General features: G+C 40.3%; 1 protein-coding gene across 4 annotated transcripts in view; it reads right to left on the bottom strand.

The window, feature by feature from the left end:
• ECPAS (Ecm29 proteasome adaptor and scaffold) overlaps positions 1-26,426 on the bottom strand; it is a 61,887-nt gene extending 35,461 nt beyond the window's left edge. For 3 of the 4 annotated variants that reach the window (XR_001332005.2, XM_014259513.2, XM_014259514.2), the window contains exons 1-16: positions 25,961-26,066; positions 18,746-18,876; positions 14,133-14,249; positions 12,445-12,563; positions 11,182-11,334; positions 8,262-8,430; positions 7,644-7,783; positions 6,392-6,473; positions 6,031-6,150; positions 5,777-5,862; positions 5,441-5,519; positions 3,842-3,891; positions 3,221-3,287; positions 2,994-3,116; positions 1,830-1,933; positions 644-767 (exon numbers count right to left, since the gene is read on the bottom strand). Coding sequence is in view for 3 of the 4 variants with exons in the window: in XM_014259513.2 (XP_014114988.2) it covers positions 644-767; positions 1,830-1,933; positions 2,994-3,116; positions 3,221-3,287; positions 3,842-3,891; positions 5,441-5,519; positions 5,777-5,862; positions 6,031-6,150; positions 6,392-6,473; positions 7,644-7,783; positions 8,262-8,430; positions 11,182-11,334; positions 12,445-12,563; positions 14,133-14,249; positions 18,746-18,876; positions 25,961-25,988 (1,692 nt within the window). In the remaining variant the exon portion in view is untranslated. Of the gene's footprint in view, positions 1-643; positions 768-1,829; positions 1,934-2,993; positions 3,117-3,220; positions 3,288-3,841; positions 3,892-5,440; positions 5,520-5,776; positions 5,863-6,030; positions 6,151-6,391; positions 6,474-7,643; positions 7,784-8,261; positions 8,431-11,181; positions 11,335-12,444; positions 12,564-14,132; positions 14,250-18,745; positions 18,877-25,960; positions 26,067-26,346 lie in introns of those variants that run through there. The other variant, XM_005530762.3, reaches the window with a different exon arrangement.
• Between the last annotated feature and the right edge of the window lie 483 nt (positions 26,427-26,909).

Here is a 26,909-nt window from a genome sequence, read left to right as displayed (position 1 = left end):
GAAGTGTGTAACACAGACAATATTTTAGCACTTCTCCAGATGTGCTCTCACTGCAAACAGCTGTGAGTAAACTAAGTGGCACAATTTTTGGTGCATCATTCCATTAAACTTGTGAAAGACTATCTACATGGTCATCATTCCATGAATTGTAATGAAGATGAAAAATTAAGCCTTTAAGTCAAAAAATCAGGCTTCTTCACTTGTCCTTCTATTTCCTTTCCTAGCTTAGGATTTTTATTTTTTTTGTTGTTTATGTACATTATTGTTCATTGGGCCAAATAAAAAGTAGTCTTCTAGCACCTTCAGGAACTGTGTTTGTGAGACATGCCAGATTATAAGCCTTGAAAACTGGCTTCCTCATTCTACATATCATCTGCACAAATTACAAGAAAGCAAAACATTCTCTTTGCTAAAACATCTGCCTCACTACTTAACACGTGGATCTCTTGCAATTGCTGCCACCAGAAAGTGATGACAAGTAGTAATCTTGGCAATGAAATACTATGTGTGGTTCTTTGATTTTCTCTAACTTTATTCCTTGGGGTAGCTGTAGGAAACAGACACAAGGAAGGCAAGACCACACTTATCCCATGCCTGAGCATCACGCATCTATTTGTCATTTCCTGTGACAGAAGCACTGTACCTTGTCTTGAATGTAATGGACCATTTCAGGGAAGGAAGGCATCTGCTTTCCAGAACTCTCCTTTTCATTTTTTCCAGAAAATGTTCTCAGTACCCGCTGGGCTTCTCCATGTACCTCCTCCCGCCTTTCAGAGGAAAGGATGAGAAACAAGACATTATTTGCACAGAACAAACAGCCTTCAATGAGTAATAAGATAGGCTGGGAAGCTGGGGGAGGGAGACCAGTGGGGATGTTTTTTTAAAGAAAGGGAGAAAAAAATCTTCCACAATAACTTTTAATATTTGTTTATTTTACAGATGGGAAAGAAAAAGCGATAGTACTTAGTGCTTTCTGCAAAATTGTCTGGACAAGCTTACTTCTTTTGCTCTTACCTCCTTTTAGTGTTCACCATCCGTTCCCTGCTCCCACATCCTTGTTTTCCTATCTGCTACTTCTCCCTATCACTTCCTATAGTCAAGCTTCAGCTGCCACATACCAGGTTTATCATTATCCACTGCACAATAGATAACTATTCCTGAAACAGTGCTGACACTGCAATGGCAGAGCTGGTTGTTGCAAATGATCTGTTTAGCTTTTCTTAGTTACACAATAGCTACTCTTATCAAAAATTTAGTAATTAAACTAAGTTGGAAAAAAAGCCCCGCCACTTACACTGCAGTAACAGAAAACTGCAAATGAAATGATTACTGTAATTTAACAAGTTATCTACTCCTCAGCAGAGTAGCAGCTCTCAAAATTGCATGCTCAATTCCCTGCAAATACAAGCTAAAAATAGACTGATAGAATTTTCCAGGAGAAAGTAATTTCTAGACACTGTAAAAGTGATTTCAGTTAATGCATTTTTACTTTTGCAATTGTAACTGATCATTAATATGAAGTGCTGTAGTAACTGCAGTTCATCTGAAACAAGAAAAACAATGTAAAGACTGTCACTGAGTACAGTAACAGTTCTCCACAGGAATGTTGAGAATGTGAAGTTTGATTTCCAAGTTACCGTATTTAATTTTCTTTGAGTTATTTATGTGTGAACATACACATACACAGATACATGTATTCGTATTTAATCCAAATATATACTGAATGTATATACGTGTGTGTGAATATGCATACACATATACACACATATATATAAATGTGTATGTGTGCGTGTGTGTGAGAAAATAATTTATAAAGCAAAACAACTTACGGGTCTCCTGCAGCTAACAGGAGTAAGTATCTTGAAGGGATATGATCTGGAGGGAACACTGTGCTAGCAAATTTTACAGCCACTTGACGTACTTGAACTTCAGGCTTAAAGGGAAAAGACACAAACATATGGTTGAGTTTTAAAGTTTTAAATGAAAGCAGTAACGAGTTTCATTCATCACTTGTACATTATCGGTCATTTGTTTTGACCTCTGGTAACGACACGATTCAAAAAGTTTAGACATTCTTAGACACTACTCATGCTTACAATTCATATGGCAGGAGACAGGGCAAAGAAAAGCAAACTTCTCATACAGACACAAGTGGGGAATTAAATGTTTGATTAAGCAAATGCACACTTTGGGGAATCATACTAACTTCTGAAAAACTGAACCGCCCCATCCAAGCAGTTTTGAAATGAAACTGACATATATAATCTCTTCATGGAAAACAGATCTATGCTTAGGAGCAGCATAGCCAGAGGTGAGAAATAAACATCAGCTTAGGGTGGTTATTCTGTCTGTAAGGTACACATAGTCTCAAAAAGGTACTGCCTGGAGGTTTAGATCCCTTAAGCAAAGAAATTATCAGCAGGAAAATTATCTCTTACACTAGTACCCATGCAAACAAAGAGTATACAACACTCACTCCTTCTGAAAATCCAGACTTCTGGTGTACTCTAAACACAAACAAGGTACTCAAGAGTATTAGGAAGTCAAGTCTGTTTAGTCTAGACTAGTGTCACAAGACTGAGCTCCTGGAGAGGTTCACAGGTGCCTTATGTCAGATATCACACAGCCTGCTAAAACCCCACTTAGCAGTGAATGATCCTTTCTACTAAACTCTCAATGTCCCAAAGCATTTCAGAAGCATTTGCTTTTCTAAGGAGAAGACTTTGAGAAACATACTGTGCAATTGCAATGGCTTTGGTTTTCTGCTAAACAGAACACAAATAGAGAACTGCAGTGTCACCTTCCTTGTGGTCACCAAGCCATGTTAAAAATATTTTATCTGAGCATACCCTGCTTTCTCCCAGATAGGCCAATGTATTCAGTAAGGAAAGGAAGATATGCTTGAGAAGTATCTACCAGGAAGTGTCAGGAAACAGGAAGACAATTAATTGCCCTTTTTTTAAGGTATGTGATTTCGACTCCACTGAAAATACCTTTATTAAATAAGAAGCTACAAGAGCTTCCATCAGGGTACGCTGGGCTCCTTCCAAGTTACTATATGCACCAACCATCATAGACAATGCCTCTTGAATGGCAAGCCTAGTATCAGCATCTTCCTGCAGTAAAAAAACAAGAGTTTTCACTTTACAGTGTGTAGTGTCAAGAATTGGAGTAAAATCAGACAAAAATAATTATTTCCCAAAGTCCCATCAGCACCCACCTTGCATAAGGCTTCAAAAAACTGCTGTACCAGTGCTATATCCTTGGTAAAGAGCTGAGGCATTCGGCTGAAACAAGATATTTTAATCCATGAAGCTTCTGTTTCTTTTAAGTTGAAAGGCATCACATTTCACTAGTCTTCCCCTCACTCCAAATTTTAAGTGTCAATTATAGCCAGTACAGAAAGTCTGCTCTATCTTAGCCATATCCACCATAAAGCAGCACATTCTCCCTCCCTTAACACAGTTTGAAAAGTAAGACATTTTATGGACAACTACATAGATCACCAGCACATGACTGAACATACCTAGCTTCACTTGCCTAGCTTCACACACTCTGGTCTTTGCTGTACATTCCTACATTCCAGAAATTCGTATTTCTGCCAATCCAGAATGCGGAACTATGTATTAAATTCTGTGCATAATTTATGAGCTGCCATGCTATCAGCTAAAAACATATTTCCTTTTACATCTCTGGAGTTGTCACAAGAAGGACACTTTTCTCTGCACTGTGCACTCAACCGCAAAATTGGCAGGCAGCATAAAACGTGCTGCTGATAAATTAACTGATTACTTTGGAAAAGTTATTCAATGTCCTGTTGCTTAAATGATGCTTCAGTTACCTGGAGAGCTTTCCAACTGCTGAATATGCCATTGATAGCAGTTTTGAATCCTTGAATAATAAAACAATAAAGAGAATTTAGCAAAACCAAAAATACATACTGGTACATCTTTTATAAATAAATGTCACTCTATTGGGAATGGCAAGAAGAACGACACAGACTCTCTTACGCGTTGAACAGGAGAGCCTAAGGTTTATTACCTCAGATCTTCTTTTACAGACCGATACATGAAAGTAGAGAAAGGTAAAACTCTTACTGATTAGTAAACTAACACATCACCATCATTGGTCAGTGGTGTACACCACCCCTCAACCTTCTCTTGCAAGAAAACAAGAAACTGACAAACAGCACCTGCAAGGCTGTTTTCTATCTCTGAGGATTGTTTTAATTCCTCCTTATGATTTCCCAGGCCACTTTCTCAGGCGAGACTGAGAAAGTTATGCAGCCTGATTTTCCACAGGCACTGTGCTCCCTGCTTTTGCTCATAGTAAGCATCCACAAATAAAGATTTACTCTAAATTATGAATCCTGTCTTCAAATTGCTCAAGCAGCCTTCCATGGAAAAAGAATCCTAACATATAAAATATTTTATCCAAAAATATAAAATATATTATCCAAGAATAAAAACATTATATAGAAACAGAGGGAGCACACTTTTGTCTAAGAAACAGAGAAAACTGCAAATTGTGGCAAAATGTCAATCTCTTTTCTGGTCTCAGCTAACTACATTTCAGTTCAAGAGAAACAAATAAGGAGATGCAGTGAGTGTACATGAAACAGTAGCAGAGGGACAGAAACCTTCCACTAGGTCTGAGCAGAAGCTGTAAAAAAAGGAAGCTGTTTGCACAATGCATCCTGTGGATGACCAAAACAGCACATTTATACATAGGGGCTTACTTTCTCCTTTTTCATTCCCTTCCCAATGGCAGAGGGTGTCCCAATGCCAACTCAGGCCAGAAGGTGACATTCAAAGTTTAAATGAAGCAGCAAGAAGTTCAAAGCTGCAGAAGAGGTGATATGAAACATCTGTCCTTTCTGAGGTACCTATAGGAGGTATCATGGGGAATTTGACTTTTGAAATGGCACTGGAAGCACCTCATCAGACCAGACTGGCATTTGCAGTTCTCTTTGGTAACACTCCTCCTATAGTAATACCATTCCTGGATAGTTAGGATGGAATGTATAACAAGCAGGACTGTACAGATGCTTCACATAATGGGATAAACATCCAGAGTTGAGGTCCTTGTGTGCTCCCAAAGTATGAGCAGCTAGATACTACTTTGACTTCACTCTTTATATTACTAACACTTATTGTTTCCTGAGATTTTGCAATTGGTGTCCAAGCATGTATCTATAGGTGTTAAATAAATAAAAGTTTTCCTATATAGCATTTTAAAATATTTGCTTCTCTTCCAACAAAAATTCTTCAACGGTGTTCTCTAGCAGCCTCTCAAGCAAACACAAAAAAAAAGGATAAATCCTTTTATAAATTTATAAAATTTCTAAATTTATTTATAAATGTCATAAATTTATTTATCTTGTGCTTTTATTCATATATTATATTTACACATAATTATAGTGAAGAATTTTTCATCTTACCTCTTTGTATTCATTGATCAGCTTTGTAAGTCCATTTAAAAGCATTGGACCTAAGGGCTTTATTTTACTCTCTGGACAACTGCAATTAGAGAAATCAACAAAATATTATCTTTTGCATTACTGAAAAGTATCTTCTCTAGTATCATTTCTCTTGACTGTGTTAAGATTTAGAAATTACAATTTATTGTGTGCAAGCACAGACACACTGAGCTTCCAGGATTAAGTAAAAAAACCCCTACTTTCTCTGAGTTTTAGTACTCATTAGTTATATCTTTATTAAACAGAGTGGCCTCTAGGTAAATAGCTAAAAAACATTGTGCTTTATGAACTACTTACATTATACAAATATGATGCACAAACTGCAATGACAGACTTCTCAGTTTTGCATTTGTGTTTGCACCGAAGAGTCCATCATATACCACCTGACCAAAAGGAAGGAGAGATTAGAGAGTGTCTGCCTTAACTTTCAAAGATTTTCATTCCCCCTTTTTAAACACTGTCATCAGTAACAGTGCTTCCTACCTCTAAGTACTGGAGGAACTGTACCATGAAACTGATTAGGAAGTGTAGCTTTGCAAAATAAGCATCACCTGAATGTTAGCTGGGAACATTTCTGCAGCTTGCCGGGATCGTAGAAGATGAGGAACTATCTTTAATTTAACACGGGTGCTGACTGACTCTCGTTTCATTTCTGGTTTCAGAACAGATCCCTGTCAGAAACAGAGAAGAAATAGTGCATCACTGGACACCAGTAAACTACTTTCTGCTGCAAGTCAGAACACACTGGCACAGAGAAAAAAAATTCAAATAACGTAAATATTCAGTGAAAGCAGATATCAAGGGAAGTAAAAGATTTAAGAAATACAGATGTATTTTTAAAAATAAAATAAGACAACTAAAATTACTTATTCAGCAATTAAGAAGATAGACAACTCTGAAGGAAAATCTTACCTCCTTGGTTTTCAGTGGTATATCCCCAAGATACACTTTGTACATTTTGTTGATGATAGCAGGATTGTTCCAGTCAATTAAACTGAAGGAAAAAAATACATTGAACACCAACGTTTTAGGATTCTGACCTTTGACTGCTTAAAATACATCATTTTGCATCACATTCATATTATTCCCAAAATTTACACAGAACTTCTCAGTTTGACTTCCAACCACTTTTCCCACATCTACATAATATATAACCATAAAGACTGTGAACTAATTACACTTTAACAATGTCTGACAACATGATATAATTTCTTAGAAACCTACATGCTCCCTTCTCTCCCACTGAAATAAGACATACAGACCACAGTAATCCACCAATTGAATATTCAATCTGTGAAGTAGCATATATTTCTCATAAGACATTCAACATTACATATTGTCCACACAATTATTTTTCTCTCTAGGCAAAGAATTCCAACTCAGAAGGAAAGATGAGACAAGCAGCAAAGAAGAGACCAGTTTCCTTAATCAGGCTTCATCATTTAATAGAATCATGTCCCCTGTCAAGACTGAGGCACATTAACAGACTTCAGTTGCATAAGGTTTCACATTACAAATTTGACTCCATGTTAAATAGTCCTACAGAAGCCACCTACACATTTCAAAGATGGGCCTGTCTTGCCTCCTACATGAGCCAGCAAATCTCCCACTGTCAATGTCTCAGCAAACAGTATCAATAGCCCTTACTCTGGACTCCTCATGAGTTAAAAACAGAAGCATTGTCTTTAGATGATGAAGGGTGAACTGCAGGTGAGCATAAGTTTCTGTAATAGTGACATCACTGTTTGCCAAACTTGCTAGACTATGATCCATTTCACAATTAGTCTCTTTGCTCTCTTACTAAATTAAATGAAAGCATACATTTCTGGTAATCATTTACTAAAGCTTTATTGACAATTGATTCACAGAGGGCAATGTGGAAACCATTACTCTTTACCATTTGGTAAGAAAATGGCTCAAAAGTGATACCAAAAATGATCAAACCCACACAGCTAAAGCTGTCAGCTCTGGAGCCAAGCGACATTTCCAGCTGCAAGACTGCAAACCACACCATCCACAGCTCAGTGAGAATACATGGCAGCTTCACAGATACACAGGGGGCTTCAGCCTTCCCTCAAACACAGCCTCCCTGGAGCACTACATTCATTGCAGCTAGATGTTTCAGGAGTACTAACACCAACTCTTCCAACCATCCAGACCTTACCTTTGCTTGCTCTTTAGTTCAAGGTCTGCTGCAGTGGCAACACTGTGTCTTGTATCACTGGAGGCTACAACCAGGTGTATAACAGCTTCAAGTTCGGGTACTTGCTCAGCTTCAATGAACTTCACTATCCCCAGCTTACACTATTCAACACCAGGAAAAGAGAGTGTTACTGACAAGAAAGTAGTTGTTATGTTACTATAGCAGCTCAACTGTCTGAAATCATGGCTTCTGCTTGCTCAAGGAGAAGTGTTCAAGGAGAAGTTGCCTCCTGTCAAAGTCATCTGCAGCTAAGTACCAGCATTACCATTACGGGATACTCTGTAATGCCACTGCTAAAAAGGGATGCTTCAGAAACCGAAGACACTGCTGCAACCTTTGGGAGTAAAACTTAAAGTAGGCTGCAGTCACGGCTGCTCCCTAATCAGCTTCCTCCCCACCCCACCACTGCAAAATTCCTTAAGGCATCATGAAAAATCCCTCAATAAATTCCCTCACAGCAACTGAAGGCCCGGTCAGAATCAGTTACACATTTTCCCTCCAGCTTTCCATTTCTCCATCCACAATCGTCCCCATTACCACCTACAATTCACCAAGGACAAGCCCCACAGCTCTAAATACCTGTTCTAGCAGCTCTGGTGTCCATGGACTATCTCCAATTACCCTTTTGGCTGCATAAAAGCTCATCCCTGGAGGTGGCTGAGGGATTCCAGGCCCTCCCATGCTACTCGATGAAGACCCCTGGGCCGAGGGCATGTTTTGTCGACTTTGAGATTCATTCAATACAAACCTAAGCACGCAGGGAAAGATTTTTATTAGAGCCTCTTCCAATCCACATTACCAACTGAATTAGATTCTGGAACTGAGAAAGACACATAACTTGTACAACTTGATTATTTTTCTTTAATTAATCCCATGATTCTAACATAAGACAGAATTTGAGACCCCGCTACCAATTATCCCAACATATTCTGCAAGAGCCTTAACAATGTCAACTGTACATGAAAACAAACCCCAGTCAGAAAATGGAAGGGTCCACTGGCATTTTCAGAAAGAGTTCTTAGCTTACAAACCAGAAAAAATTATCTCTTTTGTATTAGAAGTAAATACTCATGCAGTGCTACATTCAAGAAACTCATGCTAAAAGCTCCAATATTTGTTTGATTTCTACAAAAATAATAAACCTAACAAGAGAAACAATGAAGCATATGCAACACAAGTGGCAGGAAACAAATCCTGATATAAAAAAAATAAATAAATGAGATCCTGTCTTGGAAAATGGCAGTTTTAGTACTGGGCAGGGAAGGAAAGCAAAAAATAAAAAGAAGTTTACAGAGACTGTTGTTTTGTAAGACCAGCTAATCTAGCTGCCCTCTACGCACCTCCATGAGTGGAGTGGCTTTTCATAAAAGCCACCCCACCTCTCCATGTATCCTTGGAAGCTGGCCAAATGGCCTCAAAATTGCAGTGCAGAGACCAACAAGAATTATTTTGCCCTAGCCAGCCTCCCATTTTGCATTCAGCACACAGGCAACAAAAAGAAGTAAACAATTTCAACAATAAGGATTCACTCCAAGACTCATTAGTTAAAACTTTAAGCACTTTATTACGAGCTTTAAGCCGTACAGTTAAGCTTTCTGGTTGCTTTACTGCAGCAAACAGGTAATGCTAATTCAAAACCAGGCAATGACATGTGGAGGAAGTCCAGTCTGACAGGAATCTTCCCCGGAGATCTGTCCCCTAAGATAAGACAAAACCACCTAGTCATGGTGACTAAGCTGTGGACCCCTTCCAGCTTCAGGACCCCATGTTATCTCCCTGTTAAGTATTGGTCATCTTAGCCTGGTCTCAAAGACTGTTGGTCCCCTTCTAGATTCTCCCCTTCCCTATCAAAACACCAGCTTTTGCCCAGTTCTGGGTTAGACCATCACTGGCCCCCTTCACTAAAGCCTGCACTAAAGACTTTCTGTGGAATGCCATATGATCTTCCCATCTCTTGTCTGCGTCGGCTAGAGTAACCCCTGAACAGAGCCGGCTGGGCTGAACAGAGCTGATCACAGAGCAGCAACCACTTGTGAAAGAGCTGGTCACCTTAAGCCTTTTTCCATGCTCCTAAGTGTTACCCCCGGCTGGAGACTGCCTGGAAACCCTGGCAGCTCTCCCCCAGGATGTCTATCTGTCTATCTGGGCTCGTTGCCGGCAGAAGCTGGGGCTGGACAGGCCCCCAGGCTCCAGCTGCAACAAGACACACCAAGTTCTAACAAGTATAAATTAGCTGTAAAACACTACAAACAGCCTCACCCAAGGGAGCAAGACCTTAAGAGACAGACATTCAGAGCAATAGGCTAGTTCAAGACACTCTAGCACCTTCTGGAAAGAAAACTAAAACTTTCACCTCCTACTTTCAATGTCTCTGAGTGTTTTCTCAGAGGTCTCTTCCAAACAAAATGATTGTGTAATTTAAAAACTCATACTTGGCCAGAGTATTAAAGCATGGAAGGGACTGAAGTCTTGCTTGAAGGCCCAAGGACTTCGTCTGTTGAAGCTACAGCCATGATGAAGCTAAGAGCAATTAACCTGGGTCAAATGGAGTGTGCATCATGAACAGAAGAACAGGTATTCAAAACTATAAGCTGCAAGATTCTGTATATTCAAACAAAAGGGAAGTGACCCCTGAATTATCTGATGAGAAGCATGGCCTCCAACAAATCTGCATGGAGAAAGACCATGTGCTCATTATTTTAAACTCATTCCTTTAGGTTAATTGCTTAAATCACCTGCAGGTGAGCAATTATGAGCTCAAAAAAAAAAAAAAATCATACTGGCACCAATCCTGTGAGACTTTTATTGCCAGAAAAAATATGAATGTATTCTACCATCAAAATAATTTTTATTTTCTTTCAGAGCAAAAGCTCCCCTAGCAATACAAAGACACAAAAAAAAAAGTTAGTAGAAAAAACGTTTTGAGAACGTATTAATTTTAGACATTAGATGGTTCCTAATAAGCAGTGATCAGTAAATTTAAGTTGGTCTGTACACTCTTCTTTCTTTCAAAAACAGTGTTTACACTAAGAAAACATCATTGCAGTTTGAACATTTTTGACCAGAAGACAGACAAAAGAAAAATCTTGTTCAAAGGTTCAACTCCGGAAAGCACTAATTTTTAGAGAACATGTTTGTTTATGACCTTAGAGGAATAAGCCTTAAAACTGAACTGCAGAAAGATGAGCACATATTTTTGCCAGGCTTCTGTTTGAAAGGTAACTCACACGTCTCATAGTTTCACTTTGATCTCACAAGAGGTAAGGACAGAATCGTGTATCACCAAATTGAGTAGAAAAAAGATGTTTTATAAAGTAAGCAAGATGGTGATAGGGTTCTTAAAATTATCAACTTCTTTGTACCTTTACACTGGTTTCATTCAAGCCAGGAAGTAACAGTGTACTTTAAATGAGTTTTCATGGGTGTAGTTTGTACTGTTTCACCCATAAAGAACACATTAATGCTAGAGAAGACCAGTACAAGTCATAAGGCAACTCACCCATAAGGCATAAGAAGAACATCCAACATAAAGTCCAAAAGCAGCTGTACAGTCTTTGGTTTTTCAGCAAGATTAAACAGAGAAGCTGCTGCTTTCAGTGGTTCAGCAGGGTATTTCATGTGAAAAAGGGTTGGTATTAGAAGATGCATTAGGCTGAAAAACAATTACATTTACTGCAACCATTTAAAAAAAACACACTTGTTTATTTATAACATACAAGAGAGAAACCTTTTACAACAAACCTGGTCCTTAATAGCAAAAAAAGAAAATCTTAACAAAGTTAAACATCTACACAATCCAGTGGCCTCTATTTATCACCTGATGTACTTAAAAACAGAAAGCAGAAGATAAATTGGGATTTGTCCTTAAAGTGGAACATATGTGTCTGCATGCACGCAGACATTTGGAAAGATAAAATCATTGTCATTGCCCAGATTTTTGATAGTTTCATAATTATGCCACAAAATACAGTCTAGGACTGTCTCATCCTTAAGAAACACTGGCAAACACATTGGTTGTCTACCACCACAGCCAGATTTTCCAAAGCTCTCTTCACTCATGTACTTGATCATGTACAAGAAAAACCATGTTCCAAGTATTTTTCACAATAATCTCATGGATGGAAGCAAGATTTTACTGCAAGACCCTTCAGTAAAGTAATTTTAAAAATATTCTTACACCATCACAGTATGTAGAATGAACGAAGACATGGCTTTGGTGACATTTTCCAATATCAGCACAGTGAAAACTCATCTCAGTGCAAGTAAGAACCAAGCCCATCAGTTACAGTTTTCTTGAGGTTCTTAGTAAACAGCAGCTCCTGACAGTCTTTTTTTTCAGATATTACAACTTAGCTAAAATTCCTACTTGAAACACTATCTCTCAATTTAAAGTGGTCAATCCAAGACATCTAGCACTGCTCCTGCAGCTGGTCAGAGGGTATCTACTTAAGGTGTCTGACCTTAAGCTGGAAATCAGAACTTGAAGATGCATGGGGGATATGGAAAGGCATTTCACTGCTATCATAACACAGACCTCCTATCATATAGGGAGTCTGCTGCTGCAGATTCTGTATACTATTAGAGCATTAGACTGTAAGAATTTTTTGTACCACCCAAATGACTGAATTACTGATCCAAACAGCACATGCCAAGAACATCCTAAGTAATGAAGACAGCACTAAGGAAATCTTTGAACAACTGATACACATTATTTTACTAAAACAATACCAACAAAATTCACTACAAGAGTAAGTAGTTATACCTGTCTTGTTGTGGTTGAGGCTTCCCTTCCATTGCAGTGAGAAGGGTTGGAGCCAATTCACATTGTTTTTCCACAGGCAGACGGGGGTATCCCATCTTAACATAAATTATGGTAAAATTCTAAAGGGGTAGAAAAAGCACACAGTATTTCAGTAATGAAAAAGAAGTATGTGTTCTTTATTCTATTCTTGTATCTTCTGTTACATAATTGGGTACAGGAAACGACATATGCTTTGTAAGACTAATTTCTTAAGTCTAAGACTTATCAGACTGACAACCATTAAAGTAGAGACTCAGCAAGGACTACTCAGAGAAGCTCTTGCTAGACCTCTACTTTAAAAGGTAGAAAAAACAATTAAAAAAACTCTCTTTGGTTTATCTTTCTCACTGCCAATTTCACCAAAAACAGCTGTAACTAAGCAACAGCTTAAAAGAAAGCAAATGCAATGATCTCTCTTATATATTTCTGAAATAAAATAGAAAACAATATTTAATAAATACAAAGTCAAAATTTCTCTTGAAAACATGTTTCTAAATCACCTTATCTAAAAGCTGCAAATGCTGTTAAGAGTCCAGTGACAGGACAGCACAGCAAAGCAATATTGAATACTGGACTATCTAACTATCTAGCTGTTAAATGCTGTTCATCTAAATCCAGCCAAGAACTGCAGAGGTAAGAGTTGTGTCCCATGACCTGGCTGGAAGAAGTGCCAAAGAAGAGTACTGTAGTACAGTACACTACTTTGTATATGACGAGTTAAAACACTATAAAGCCTTATGATGCAAAGCAATATACATCACTGAGAGACATGAATGAAAAGACATTTTTGACAAGTCCACCCAAATGCAGAGTTTGTCAAGTATGTCTTTAAACAAGATAGTTTGTTTTGCTCTACAAAACATATGCACTCCAGAAGTCTTCTGTAAAAAGTGAACTCCAGATAATGCCACTTGCTTAGGACAACCTAAGATTACTTTAATGAATGTCACTGCTGTTTAAAGGCTAAATATTTCTCCATACATTTCTAAGATGTTACATTTTTAATTTATGTTACATATAAGACTGGACAGTAAAACGAAAAGTACTAAGTTTCCCTATGATTTAATCACTTTTGTTTGATGATTTGCAACAGACCTAACAACACTGAAATGTAACCTGTTTCACAGTTTCAGAAAAACATTTTAGAACTATTTTCACTTTTTAAATTAGATTGAACAAAATAATCCATGAAAGTTTCACCTTTAATAACGTAACATTTTTTTCATCTTGCTTAGGTAAGGTTCTGACTCTAAAACCACATAACAATACAGGTTCTCATATGTTCAAAGAGATAAAGGCGTTTTAAGTAAAAGTCTGATCCTGCAGATATCAGGATAAGGATTGGCAGCTGCTTGCAACTGCAGCTTCTACCAATGATCAGACCCTTCACAATACAAGCAATGACAATTCATACAATCATGAAATATCAAGAGTAACTGTCAGTAATTCGAACAGCAGAATGCTTTATGAAACTAAGTTTCACCTATACCAGACTATAAAATTGAGTATAAAAAAAGCCCTTAAAACATCAACCTCTTAGCAATTACATACTCTACAGGAAAACTAAGAGAGCTAAATACAGGAGCGTTGAAGAATATTCTGCTTGCTAAAGTAAAGCAGCAAATGGCCTTGGAAGAACAGACACTTACAGTGACAAATGACACTGCAGAAGGGTCTTGATACTGAACTAGCAATGTCTCTACCGGAAGCTGAATTTTTGGTCGACTTTTGATGCGCTTATTCAGATGAACCAGCAGCTCCATGACCTGACAGGAAAAAAAAAAAAACCAAAAAAACTTGAAAGAACCATCATTAATGTTGCTACTTTGGGATCCAATCATCAAGTTTAGGCCAACAGGCAAGCTCAGCATAAGCAAATCAGGTCTGGTCTAACTGAATATTTAATCTGTAAGAGAACAGCAGCAATCATTTTTAAGTACTATCTTGAAATCACATCACTGTTAAGACAAACACGGAAGTCCCAAACCATGCCGCAATCAATAATATCCATCAACAGAAATGTAAGAAAGAAAGGATTACTGAAGATGACCAGTTCAAGAGAACCACAGTTTGGTTACTATCTGTCAAAACTGGCTCTGGCTTGGAATCTCCATTGCTGCTCCATACTGAGCTGCAGAATAATGCAGATTCACAAAACAGTCAGGGGAAAAAAAAAAATCCCACCCATTACAAAGTTAATTACTAAGTAAGTGTATGAGAACTCTTTGGAGTGGATCATTACAGAACTGAAATCCTTCAAACAAGAGAAGCCAACAGGAGTGCTGTGAAAGGCAGAAGCAATGTGCAGTCCTGCCTGGGCAGGCAGAGCCCCAGCAGCAATGCCAATGGGAACAGGCAGTTGCTTGAGGGGAACAGCCCTGGGCTCTGACAGACAGCAGGCAAAACTGGGGCTAGAGTGTGTTGAAACAAGAGAGGTGCACCATGGTATTCGCCCATAATGACGACTACCAAGCAGCAAATTTGGGGCCCAGAGGGCTTGTACAATCTTTATCCTCAGAGGTTTTCCAAGATCCATCTTGATAAAATCTCTACCTCCATCCTGAACTGAACTTGTAATGGACTGTTTTAAATAGGATATTGGTCTGGAGACCTCCTAAAGTTCCCTCCAATGTGAATTATCCCATGATTCTACAGTCCTATTAGGTAGTTTCTTAGCATCACCAAAGTGCCATTTGTAAATCTGAAGGAAGTATTGTAACTGTATGAAGGAAATTTAAAAACTACAGCTTCTACTCTGAAACTATTATCCATTCTGAGAAATCACACTGAACATCTGCTTGCAAACTTTATCAGATTCTCAAAAAAAGTGGTGCAAAAAAATGGAAGTGACATTAAATGAAGTGAGCTCAGTTCCAGCAAAACCAGTCAGAGCCAGTCCTAGATTCATGTTGAATCAAGCAATTCAAGCCAAAAAGCCAGGGTGTCATGTGTTTTTGAGGGATCATTGTCTTGGTCATAGTATGCTGAAAAAGTAGCTAAATTGCTGTCACTGAAGCCCCTAATGGAAACTGCAGAACCAAATGTGTGCATATGAGCAGCCTCTTAAACACTATCTTTACATCTGCTCCATGACTAGGTCTCAAACAAAATCATGTCCAGCTATAATGCAGAGAAACTTTGGAGCTGACTGCAAGCATGTGATTGAAACCAGAAATAAACTAGCAAACTAACTACCACTGACAGCTACCAGATTTTCCGGCTGTAAATTAATTGCAACAGTTACAAATTCATAGGATTTTAGAGAGAAAAAAACCATCTGCACAGATCTCTTTGAAAAAGTGTAGGAGATACTAAGACAGAACTCAAGGAATATGTTCAAATTACCAGTGGTGGCTGGTAAAAAGATGTAGCTGGATTTGGGTATGTGTAAGGGTTTAGCTCACGTCCTGCTTCTCTAATCATTAATGTCAAACAAGTGAGCTAAAGAGCTCATCAGTAGTACTCTCCAGACCTGACATAAGCAAACGTCTGCACTTTTGACTTCTTTTGGTTTTGCTGGCCTCACATGGGATGCATTTAAAGTGTCAACAGTATCCAGTCTGGCACAAACGCTGCCAGTGCAAAAACAATTCCTGGAGCTCATCTGAAGAAGCAGAGTGAAATTACCCTGGATTAGTTCTTTGTGTGACGTCACTAGGATAACTGATTTTGTAGAAGACATCCTAGAGTAAAATTTAACTCAATTGTCAAACTGTGGTCTGAAAAGGGATTACTTCTTTGGCCCTAAATGGATTAAGAAGGTATAGGCATTACAAGCTTATCTCCACAGTTAGACTACAACCTAGATCTGAAAATGTATGAGGACAATGAGTTCAAATTACTAAATGTTGCAGCAATAGTGACCCCACAGTCATAAAATTAAGGGCAGCAATAAAACCAACAAAGGAATACATTAAGGCAACAGGAAGAAAAATGGAATTTAATTTCCCCTTTTTATTCTAGCAGTATAGGCTTGAGGACAAAGTTAGTCTGGGGAGTCAAAGTAAAATTAGAACATAGTCAGTCCTTCTGGTATACTTGTGAACTAATCCATGCATCTAAAGTTAAGTGAAAGAAGTCCTTGAAAAACTGTACACTTAGCAGCATACTCACAACATACAAATGTTCTTATTTGCTCATATCTCTACTATCAAAAGCTACGCTGTCAATTCAATTAAAATTATGTAAGCTTTTAAACCATGGTTAACTATACTGGCACACTTTTTTATTGCTGTTGGTGGTGGGTTTATGGGTTTTTAACAACAACAATCACTGCAGGAGAGAGACGTGACATGGGGTGTCAGTTTTGTCACTGGTAACAGGAACCACTGAGTTAATAAAGAGCTTGCCCTTCTATTTCCATTCTATTTATTACCTTAATTAGATCAGCTTTCCAATCACCTGAGTGCTCATGTTAAATAATACATGTTTCCATTTTGCTTACACTGCCTTAACATGATTTAAGCTGGTGCTGAACATCAAGAATATTTTTAGTTATTTACCAGGTAAAATTAGCAATGGAAAGTTAGGTATTTGAAAAGGCAACAGAATTCTTAGCATGTTTTCCCACTGTATTAAACAACATGTAAGTGCATGAAGTCTGACAAGCTGAGTTCCAATGTAAGTAATGGAAAAGGGGAACGTGCACATCGAAACAACTTACAGGTTTCACTGATGTTAATCAGTTCACTGATTAATGTTCACTGTTCACTGATGTTAATCAGAATGTTCACTGATATTAATCAGAATAAAACACTGACAGTCTTCCCCTCACCTCTGTCTCACTGATAAATTATTTCGCTATGTGAAAAATATCAAATTAGAAAAAATTCAACACATACAGAATCTTCTTCCTGTATTTTGAATTAATTATGAAAACAGAATACTGAAAAAGTCAAATGCCCTTCACTGATATGGTAAGGGCAGAATTCAGGGTAATCTACATGGCTGTAATGAATTAAACAAAATCAAAAAGTACATGGAAGTGCTGTAATTGCTTGTATTATTATCATCTGGTGTGGATGAAAATCTACAGTTTAAACACCTAAAAGGAAGAAGAAATGCATTTTATTTCTTTATTCACTCTAATGCAAAAACTGTGAACTACTACTACAATACACCCTTAAGTAGGCTGTGTGATTTCAAGAGGCCTCTTAAAATTTAATTTTCGAAAGACTAGTCTTCCCTCTTTCCTGAATCTTCCAACACTCCAAAATAACTGACAACACATTCCAGCTTACAGAAAAAAAATCATACAAAAATACCCTAAGAAATTTCACCAGCTGGTTAAATGCCTTTCTTCATATCTTCGCATACGGCAAGCAGGTATTCAGAAGAACCCCCCATCCTGAGTTAGAGCAGCTGTCCTTCACACAGTGGAGTGGAATGACATCCATAGATCCACTTTCATGTAATCACTCTTAGGGCCATGTTTTTTGTGCAGAACTTTGAAAATAATCTATGCTACAATTACTTGCAGGTTCTGAAATCAACTTATAAACGCAGTGACAGTATTATCAATTCCCTATTTATACAAAATAGAGGGACTTATGAAACTTCATCTGCACTCTGCTCCAAAATGTTCCAGTTCACTCCTATTACCAGACCTAAAACCTAATGCAGATAACTGAATTCCCCAGTTACATATTAAATTCCACTTCTAAAACTGCTTGATCCTTGCTTCTTTTGACTGGTTACAGGCAACAACTAAACAATTTTGGTCATTTGTGCATATATTAAGACAACAGAATAAATTCTGTGATAAAGCTGTCTTCTGTACCATGAACTGAATTTTTTTAAGTAGGTATCACAGTCCATCTTCAAAATTACTTGGTTCTTGCTCTTATTCCAGCTATCAGCCAAGTGAATGACATCAATGAGTATGGCTTCATGGTATTTTGTACACAGAAGCAAGCTTGCTTCACAGGTGCCCTAAGTCAGGTGGAATCACAGCAGCCCTGAAAGCCAAGGCAACTGGCCCTATGGCAGCAAGCCTTTGTCCCAGCCTAACTCAGAGCTAGCTGACCTCAAGCGTAAACAAATACTCCACACATCTGCAAAGCCCGTGCTGCAAGCACTGACTCTTTTGTTTAAGCTCTAACAGGTGTAATGAGCCAATTCCCTATTACAGTAATGATTATTTTTCCTCAAAGAGTAATTTTCTGAAAAGAGAACATCCAAGCACAGCAAATCATGATACATCATGGCCATTTCCTTCTCCCTGATCAGGACAATGTATTTTTATGGTAAATAGAACCCTTACCTTTTTGCGAACTCCTTCCTGTGTGCTGGACAGCTTGAGGAGAACAGGGGGTAGGAATTTGGAAATAATGTTCTGTAACTGCTCATCTGTTTCTGCATGGCCAAGACGCAAGAACACGCGCTCCAACTGATCTGCAATTAATTAAAGGAGGCAAAAAAAAAAAAGGAAAAAGAGAAACTGGTTGAAACTCAAAATTCCTGTAGCAAGATTCCTGTTTTCCTGAACATCCTCTAACTGACTTACAAGAAATGCTGCACAGTGTCATTAGAGTTTTTATATTTCAACAGCACTCATCACAGATTTTTAACACTAAGAAAACCCTTGATTGTAGAAACCAGCCCGATGGCTTCCAGTGCCAGCCAATACTTCACAAGTGTATGGAGACCTCTCCTAGCAAAGACAAAAACAACTAAGGCTGCCTTTTTAAGTACAGTCCACATACCTGAAAGCACAGGAAGCAAGCTACAGAGAAAAAATCAGTTTTCTGAAGCTTGAACTGTTCCATGGTAAATTTGATACTCATCAGTTAGGGCTACAGGAGAATTCATATGACGCCTTGACATGGGCTAACGTGTCCAGCACCTGTCCACTGGGGCACTTAGGTCTCCCATAAAATCTGAATAAATGTTGGCTCAACCAGTTACTTGTTTGTTGTAAGTAGCTTATCTGTTTTCAAAATGACAGCACTATCATCAATAGGAGTAAAAGCACACGCATGAAACATAGGACACACTGTTGTCATCCTATTATCACTCTACAAAGTGGTTGGAGTGTTTTAATTCACCTTCCTCTGGCTAGCTGATCTACTCCCCAAATGCAGAAAGGAACAAACAAAAAATCATTTCACAAAAACAGGCAACACCAAAATCTGCTGTCAATAGCTCAAGCACAGAGGCTGAGTACCGTTTGCTTTTATAAAAGCAAGGTTTGAAGTCCTTACTTTAAGTGCCAGCATGCAGCTGCCCCAACAGCTGTATCACAAGCAAAGCAAAGCCTCCCCACCAACAGTAGCATTCCCAACAGCTGGACTGAGAAGAGTTCTGGTGCACAGGACCAGCAGCATCTGTTTTTCATCCTGCAGCAATCGAACCCCAGACCCACAGGCAGCAAGGAGACAATGCTTTTGAAGGACTAAAGGTCTTAAGACATTCTACAAGGAGGAAATTATTTCCCCAAAGACTAATGTAAAGTCATCTATAGCAAACTGAGATTAGAGGGAGACCTAATAATAAGAGAGAGGGGCCTCCTTCTGCAGAGTAGGATCATTGACCTGGCTGTAAAGGACTACAGTGGGGTAAAAAACAAAAAGAAAAAAGCACTCCTACACGGCAGCAGTAAAGACTGAGGTGAATGGACATGCTTAGGACCAAAGCAAACAAAAGGGATGTTGAAATGCAAATACAGCTCTAACCAGCAAACCTATGATGATTTAGCTTCAGAAGCCTTTACTGTCCTATTTTTAAAACCTGCGCTATCCCTGCATTCATAGCATCATTCCTCCTCTGCCAGATGCAGATTAAACATAAACATACCACTTCCCAGATTTAATTTTCTGCTGAGCAAATATGACAGGCATCTGAACAGAGGATGATGAAATTTCTACTGTCAAGGAAACTACAAGCTAAAACTCTGCAGCATTTATAATATGAACTGAAGATATGAGTCAATCTCATTTCAGACAGATTTCACAGACCACTCAGGTTGTCAACTAGTCAAGGGCTTTATAATACTTATCTCAGTTTCCAATTTTTAAAAAATAATGACATTTGATTTCTTCTCACCTTCCTTTTTGTGTCATCCTTGCCCCTCCCATCCCAATGAACCCTCATTCAAGGACCTCCCCTCACTACCCTAGAGATAGTGAGGGACTATTGAAGTCACATCAAGCAGCTGAAATTACTCAAACAATGAATAAAAAACTATCAAATCTTTCCCCTTGGATCTAGAACTCCAGAAGAACACTGCAGATCCATCATCATCAAGCACTTCATCTGAGAAACTTTATCAACATATTCTTTTACACAGCAGCAGATCAAAAACAAGTGTAATGAAACACAACCAAAGTTAGTTCTAAAGCCATTTGTTGGTAGTCACTGGACTACACACACACCTTCTGGAAGGCAGAGAAACCACTTCACATGTGCACTCAGGAAATGCAGCAATGCACTGAATTGCAAGCACCTGCCCCATTTCCAGCTTCCTCCATTACTCTCTTGTTTCAAGCAGCAACCAGAATGGTGTAAATAACAATAATACCAACAAGATCAGGAGGACAAAAAGCTACTCCCTTCTTTACACTGCCTCTGAGGTAAGTTTATTACTTTACTCATATCTCTGCTGCAAAGTCAGTTAAGCCCTAATACTGTCATCAGATACTCTTCCCTTAACCACAACAAGACTCTTCAGCAAATTCAAAGATACTGGTCACCTGGATGTAGTTAAGAAACTGGTCAGGAGTTTGTCAGAGCGCTCTCCCTTGCTGCTGGTGCAGGCTATATCCATAGCAGTGGGACAGGAAAACAAAGAGCTATAAAACCTCCCAAGTATTGTACATCAAACAGTTCCTCCATGGTTTTTATTCTACTAACAATTAAGACCATTTCTCAAGCTGACAGTATTCATTACGGGAAAGCATAAACACTGGAGATTTAAAGCACCGCACACAATGCTCCAGGAACTGTGGATGAAGTATGTGGGTCTCAGATGCTGTGTCCTGTCTTCATGTGTGCTGCAGACCTCCTGGCTGGCATGAGAAAAACATCCTTCCCTCCTTTATGGCTCTTCACAGCCTCCACTCAGCCTCAACCAGCAAGCCTCAAACAAGACAGTTTGCTCGCAACTGGTCTCAATGCCCCACGTCATGCATTTCCAAAGTTTTTAGTATAAAGCTAAAATCCTCTCCATCTGATTTTACAGCCCCTACTGCCAACTGAAAAACAATTAAAATTTTAGGAGCTCATCTGATAGTAGAAAAAAGTAAAGCAAGATGTCCAGCTTGCTTCACTACCTACCAAGGAGGGTGGGAGAGGGGTGGAAAGGACAAAAACTGTTTGGAAAAAGCCTTAGCAACTGGAAAACAATTTTAGAAACATCATATGTGTGCCACAGCTATGACAGGTAGCATTTTACTATAGATTAAAAAATACAACACAATAAAGAATAAGGTGCATGAGTAAAAAAAATCGGTAAGTAGTTTCACTTTTAAAATATGTTCAACTAAATCCATGCAGAATTTGAAACAGTTATTCATGTATTTTGGCACAATCACTTCTTTTCATGCTGCTGTACAGTACTTTCACAAAAAATGCCAATTTTGTGGCACTTTCTTGAGGAAAAAATGGGTGTTTACAAGAAGACAAAGATAAATATGGAGAATCAAACAAAAGACATTGCATATGAAGAAGACATTTCCTTTAACTCTATGTGAAAGAAACAATGGGGCAGAAAAACAAGATATATCTTTGTATCCCTATTTCTAACACCAGTGTCCAATTTGTGTAAACTGACATGGTGTATTTGGAATCTGCGACTCCCAAGTTACCATGGCAATGCAGCTACCTATATGAGAAAATGCATGTTTCACTTCTGGTTCTTTCCAACCTCCATTTAAGATTACAAGAATGAATACAGGTTTCAGCACTTAATCTTGCAAAGACAAAAAAGAATCACTTTCAAAATACAGATAATGGATACAAATCCTACATAAAAGCTACTTGACAATGAGACACTATAAGATAACTTCCAAATCCTACAATACCATCCATAAAAGGTTCAGAGTTATTTTAAGTTTTGTTACTTCAGAACTGACCTTGCAGTCACCCAAGGCAACAGAAAAACTCTACAGCCTGCTCATAGACAAAATATGCCCTTTCCTTCCATACAGTATTTGGTAAATACTGACACGGAGGTCATCTAAGAGAACTGAGAGAAGGACAAAAAATATAAAAATATGGATAAACAGTGAAATAGCGACCTCAGTATAATCAAGAATTTTAAGAGTTTACCCTCATTATTTTAACTGAAAAAAAAAAGAAAAAAAGAAAAGAAAAAGAAAATGCCTGGCCTTACTGAGGTAGCTATGCCACCGTTTATCCGTGTTTTTACCATAGAAATCTCTCTCTTCAGCCAAGCACAGTTCTATTTCAAATCAGCTCCTTCTAGCACTTATAGATATTATGTACAGCACAGTTATTCCACACAGACCCCTCAGCAATGCCCATTTGTGTAGTAGAGTATCAAGTAAAACACACACCCTTCCTTTTATGAAAACTGACTCAAGAAACTGCTGGGGCTAGGACATGTCAAACTAGCTGTACTTCATAGTTTGACTGTTTAACCACAAAACATCTGAGGAACTAAAAAGAGTGTCTGAGTCCTCTGCAAAACAGAGCAGATCTGTGCATGAAGTCAGAATTTATCTTCTCTTTCCTGAGAACTACCAGTTTGACAGATTGGTGGACCAGCTACCAAATAAATAACTTCTACAATGGTTTCAGTAATTCAGACAAAAAATCCTGCAACCCCCCTCTATTACCTGAACTCTGTAGAAGCATTACATGCACAAGCAGCCCCACACATTTTCTCCAAACGGCCCTACATCAAATAAAGAGCCCTGGGCACAAAAGCATCTCAACTTCACCTCCTGGATGACCGGGGTAGTTTTATGGGCAGGTTCTTGCTAAAGCAAAAGCTCCTTTTGTCTCTCCAGAACTAAGCAATTGCTTCTGCCTTATTCCACATACAGAAGAAAGAATAAAGTTCTCATCTGCTGTGCAACTACTAAAATAGGAGTCAAATTCTTGTTCAAATGCTATTAGACTCTGGGAGAAAATATATCTAGTATGATTATAGCAGCAAACAGTGAGTCAGGATTTGCTGGTGCTATTCCTGTCTCTACCAGTAACCCACTGTGTGCCTACAACCAAAAAACTTAAAGGGAGCACTTGTACAAACAGGCCAGTCACCAAGGTGTTTTCCAAGGTTTGACTGGAAAAGGCTAGGAAGGCTTGTTAGAGGGGGGATATATTATGGTTTTTGTCCCATCCTATTCTTTTATTTTATAGAAAAGCTCATGTAAAAGCTTGAATAGTACACCAGAACCCAAATAATTTTCAATATGCCAGGCAGAGGTTCTCCGTTTGTATGGATGACTACTATTACTCAAGATTAACTTGCCTCTCTTGCATGTGAACTCTTACGGCTTCAGGGCAAATTTACTGATTTTGCATTAATTTTTAAACAGCCATATCTTATGCTGCCTTCAAACAACCTATCCTCTAGAATGAGAAGCATCCCTTACACAGCATTTACACAGAGTTTCCATGTTTGACAGGGGTTATAGATGAAAGCTTCCTACAGCCATGTGAATATAAAGCAAGGAAATCTAGTTTTTCAATCTAAAACGAATGATAGTTATTCTTGTTATTTCAGGACTAGTCATCATCCTATAAAAGAAAGTATTTCTTTCCAAATACGCTGAAATTTAATCATTTGAATGTATCAAAAGAGAGCAAGCCCACATGGAGGCTTAGTTTCCCTCTTATTCTCTAAATGAAGTAACTCTTTTTTCTGTTAGCTTTAATTAATTTTTTATTTAAGATTACAGTACTTTCTATTCAGCGACAGAGAGGTACCTCAAAAAAAAAAAACTAAAAAAAAAAGAAATTTCCAAGAAGAGATTCCTCCCCCCACTCAAAGAAAAAAAAAAATTCTAAGCAAACCAATAAAACTCCCTCATTTTTGAAGGTTGCAGTGGTCAAATAACCTAATAACGTAATTATTAATGTGATTCTCAGTCTAGGGACATTTGTCTTTTTAGCCCAGCTTACGAGAAAAGGTCGTGTAGCAACAGACACATGGCTGAAGACTAATTTTTTCCGGGATCAGATTTGGAGCCTGGAAAGCTAGTTTGCACACAGTTAAAGGCCAACGAGTTACAAGGAAGAGATCTCATGATTTCTGGTTTTACCAAGGGGAACTACGTTAGCATTGTAAAATTAATGATAGAATCTCTTGGATGACATCAGCTGTGAGAGCTTTCACTATCATCAATTTATCCCAGTTGTCAAAGGAAAAAATAGCTTGGCATTCGGGTCCTCCAGTTCTAGGCTCAGTACAGGATCAAGATTCTTCTCCACTCCACCATGAGACCTTGGCTAGTTAATAATGGAGATTCCCACCATTATCCTATCTCTCAGCCTAGTTCCAGTAACATCTAACAAAGAGCAGAATTAGGATGCTATCTACACTGAAGCTCACAATTAAAAAACAAAAAAAAAACCAAAACAAAACCCGAAAAAAACCCGAAAAACCACCACGAAGAAACAGCACACAGAAATTCTTTAGTACTGAAAGCCAACAGTGCTCGAATATGCTTGAAGTATTTCTTCTGCCCTTCCTCTCTGACGACTGCCAAGTACTATTTCAGGGCAACCAAAGGCCCTCTCATTTGGCTGAGTCATATGCTATCTTGTATTAACTCTCCAAAGATAAGCACCAGCTTTTATGACAGGACAGGAAAAGCAAAGGAAGAAAAACCGCTTTTTTTTGAAGTTCCTTAAGTTTCTCCAAAGAGCATCTGATCGCGTGCTTTCCCAGAGTCTCTGAGAAAGGGTTTTGGAGGTAACAAGCAGGCAGGGCCGAGCTCGGCCGTCTCGAATGCTCGGCGGCAGCGGCACCTCTGGTCATGTGCCGAGCGCCGCAGGGGCGGCCGCGACTTGCTCTCCTACCCACCGCCCGGCACAGCACCTCGGGCGCTGGGGGGACCCGCCCCTGGACGTGCCAGCCCTGAGCGTTGTGCTCACACGGCTGCTGTGGTTCAAAGACGGCGGTCGCACAACACAAGGCGAGAGCACCGACGGGCAGAGACGCTGCCGCTTGTGCCCGTTCAGAAGCGGTGGGCGGAGGCCGCTCCCCCTGCGCCCGGGGTCCCGGCGACGCCAGGCTCGGTCCCGGCCAGGAGCCGCCGCCACCCCCCCCCCAGGTCACCCAGCCGGCGTGTCCGCTGAGAGACCGGGGATGCGGGAGGTGCCGCTGCTCCCGGTTTCCGCTTCCCGAGATGGCCTCCCAGGGCCGGTTCGGGCCCGCTGCCGTCACCGCCCGGCCGGGCCGGGGGCCGAGCCCCACCGCAGAGGGGATCCGCTGCGGGGACACCCCGGGTCGCTCGCCCGCCCGCCAGCCAGCCCCGCTGCGAGTCCCTGCGCCGCGAGCACTTACTGAGCTCGCCCTGGGCGGCCGCAGCCATGTTGCCGGCTGAGGAGGGAGGGGAGGCGGCGAGAGACGCTCCGCGCCTCCCACCCCTCTCCGGCACCGGCACCGGGCCGACGGCCGCCTCTCTCCTCCTCCCCCTTCTCCCTCTCCACCTCTTCCACCCCCTCCCCCTCCCCCTCCTCCTTCTCCTCCTCCTCCTCCTGCTCCCTGCGGCTTCCCTCAACAGTGGCAGCGCCTGCTCTTCTGTCACCGCCAGTTTGTATCAAGAGAGAGCCGCCGTCCCCACCGCCCGCCCCCGTCATGTACACGGCCCGGCCCGGCCCAGCCCTGCCCTGCCGCCGCCGCCCCCCTCGGCAGGCCCCGAGGAGGAGGTTTACGGGGGCAGCACTGACCGGAGTCCGCGCTGACCTCCATGGCGGCCGCGCCGGCACCGCGCTCGGCACGGAGGCGCAGGGACGGGACAGGATGGGAGCGGCGTGGGGCGCCCCCGCCCGGCCGTGAGTGCGCTACCAGCGGGAGGGCGGCGAGCCCCGCCCCCAGCCGGGCACGGCCCCACCCACTGACCAACATGACCGCGCCCACCGAGCGGCACGGCCACGCCCCCCGCTCCCGGCGCTGCCGAGCCCCTATTCCAAAGCCATTCTTCGAAGGGATAAAGCTGCTCCGTAGAACCCCTCTCCTGCTGTTCTGGGGGTGCTCAGAGAGACCACCGCACCGCGTCTTTGTCCCAGACTCTGCGATGGTACATATGATCTCTGAAAGGAGCATCTTGGCAAGATGCCCCAGCCGAGGCGTCCCTGGGGCAGCTCTAGAAGCTGCCAGCGTGGCGCCCGTTCCCGAGCTCCCTTACTGCTTCCTGCAGGTGGCACGGGGGCAGCTGGTCACGTCAACCTGAAGCTCCAGGGCCAGTCCCACGACAGACGTTAAGTTCAAGTGACAGGTGTCAGAGGACTAG

Source organism: Pseudopodoces humilis, chromosome 4, assembly GCF_049639895.1.
Source record: "Pseudopodoces humilis isolate 2021_Gansu_Grassland_sample_001 chromosome 4, ASM4963989v1, whole genome shotgun sequence".
Classification (NCBI taxonomy): Eukaryota; Metazoa; Chordata; class Aves; order Passeriformes; family Paridae; genus Pseudopodoces; species Pseudopodoces humilis.
The sequence above is the reverse complement of the archived record's forward strand: the minus strand, read 5'-3'. Positions and strand labels throughout refer to the sequence as shown.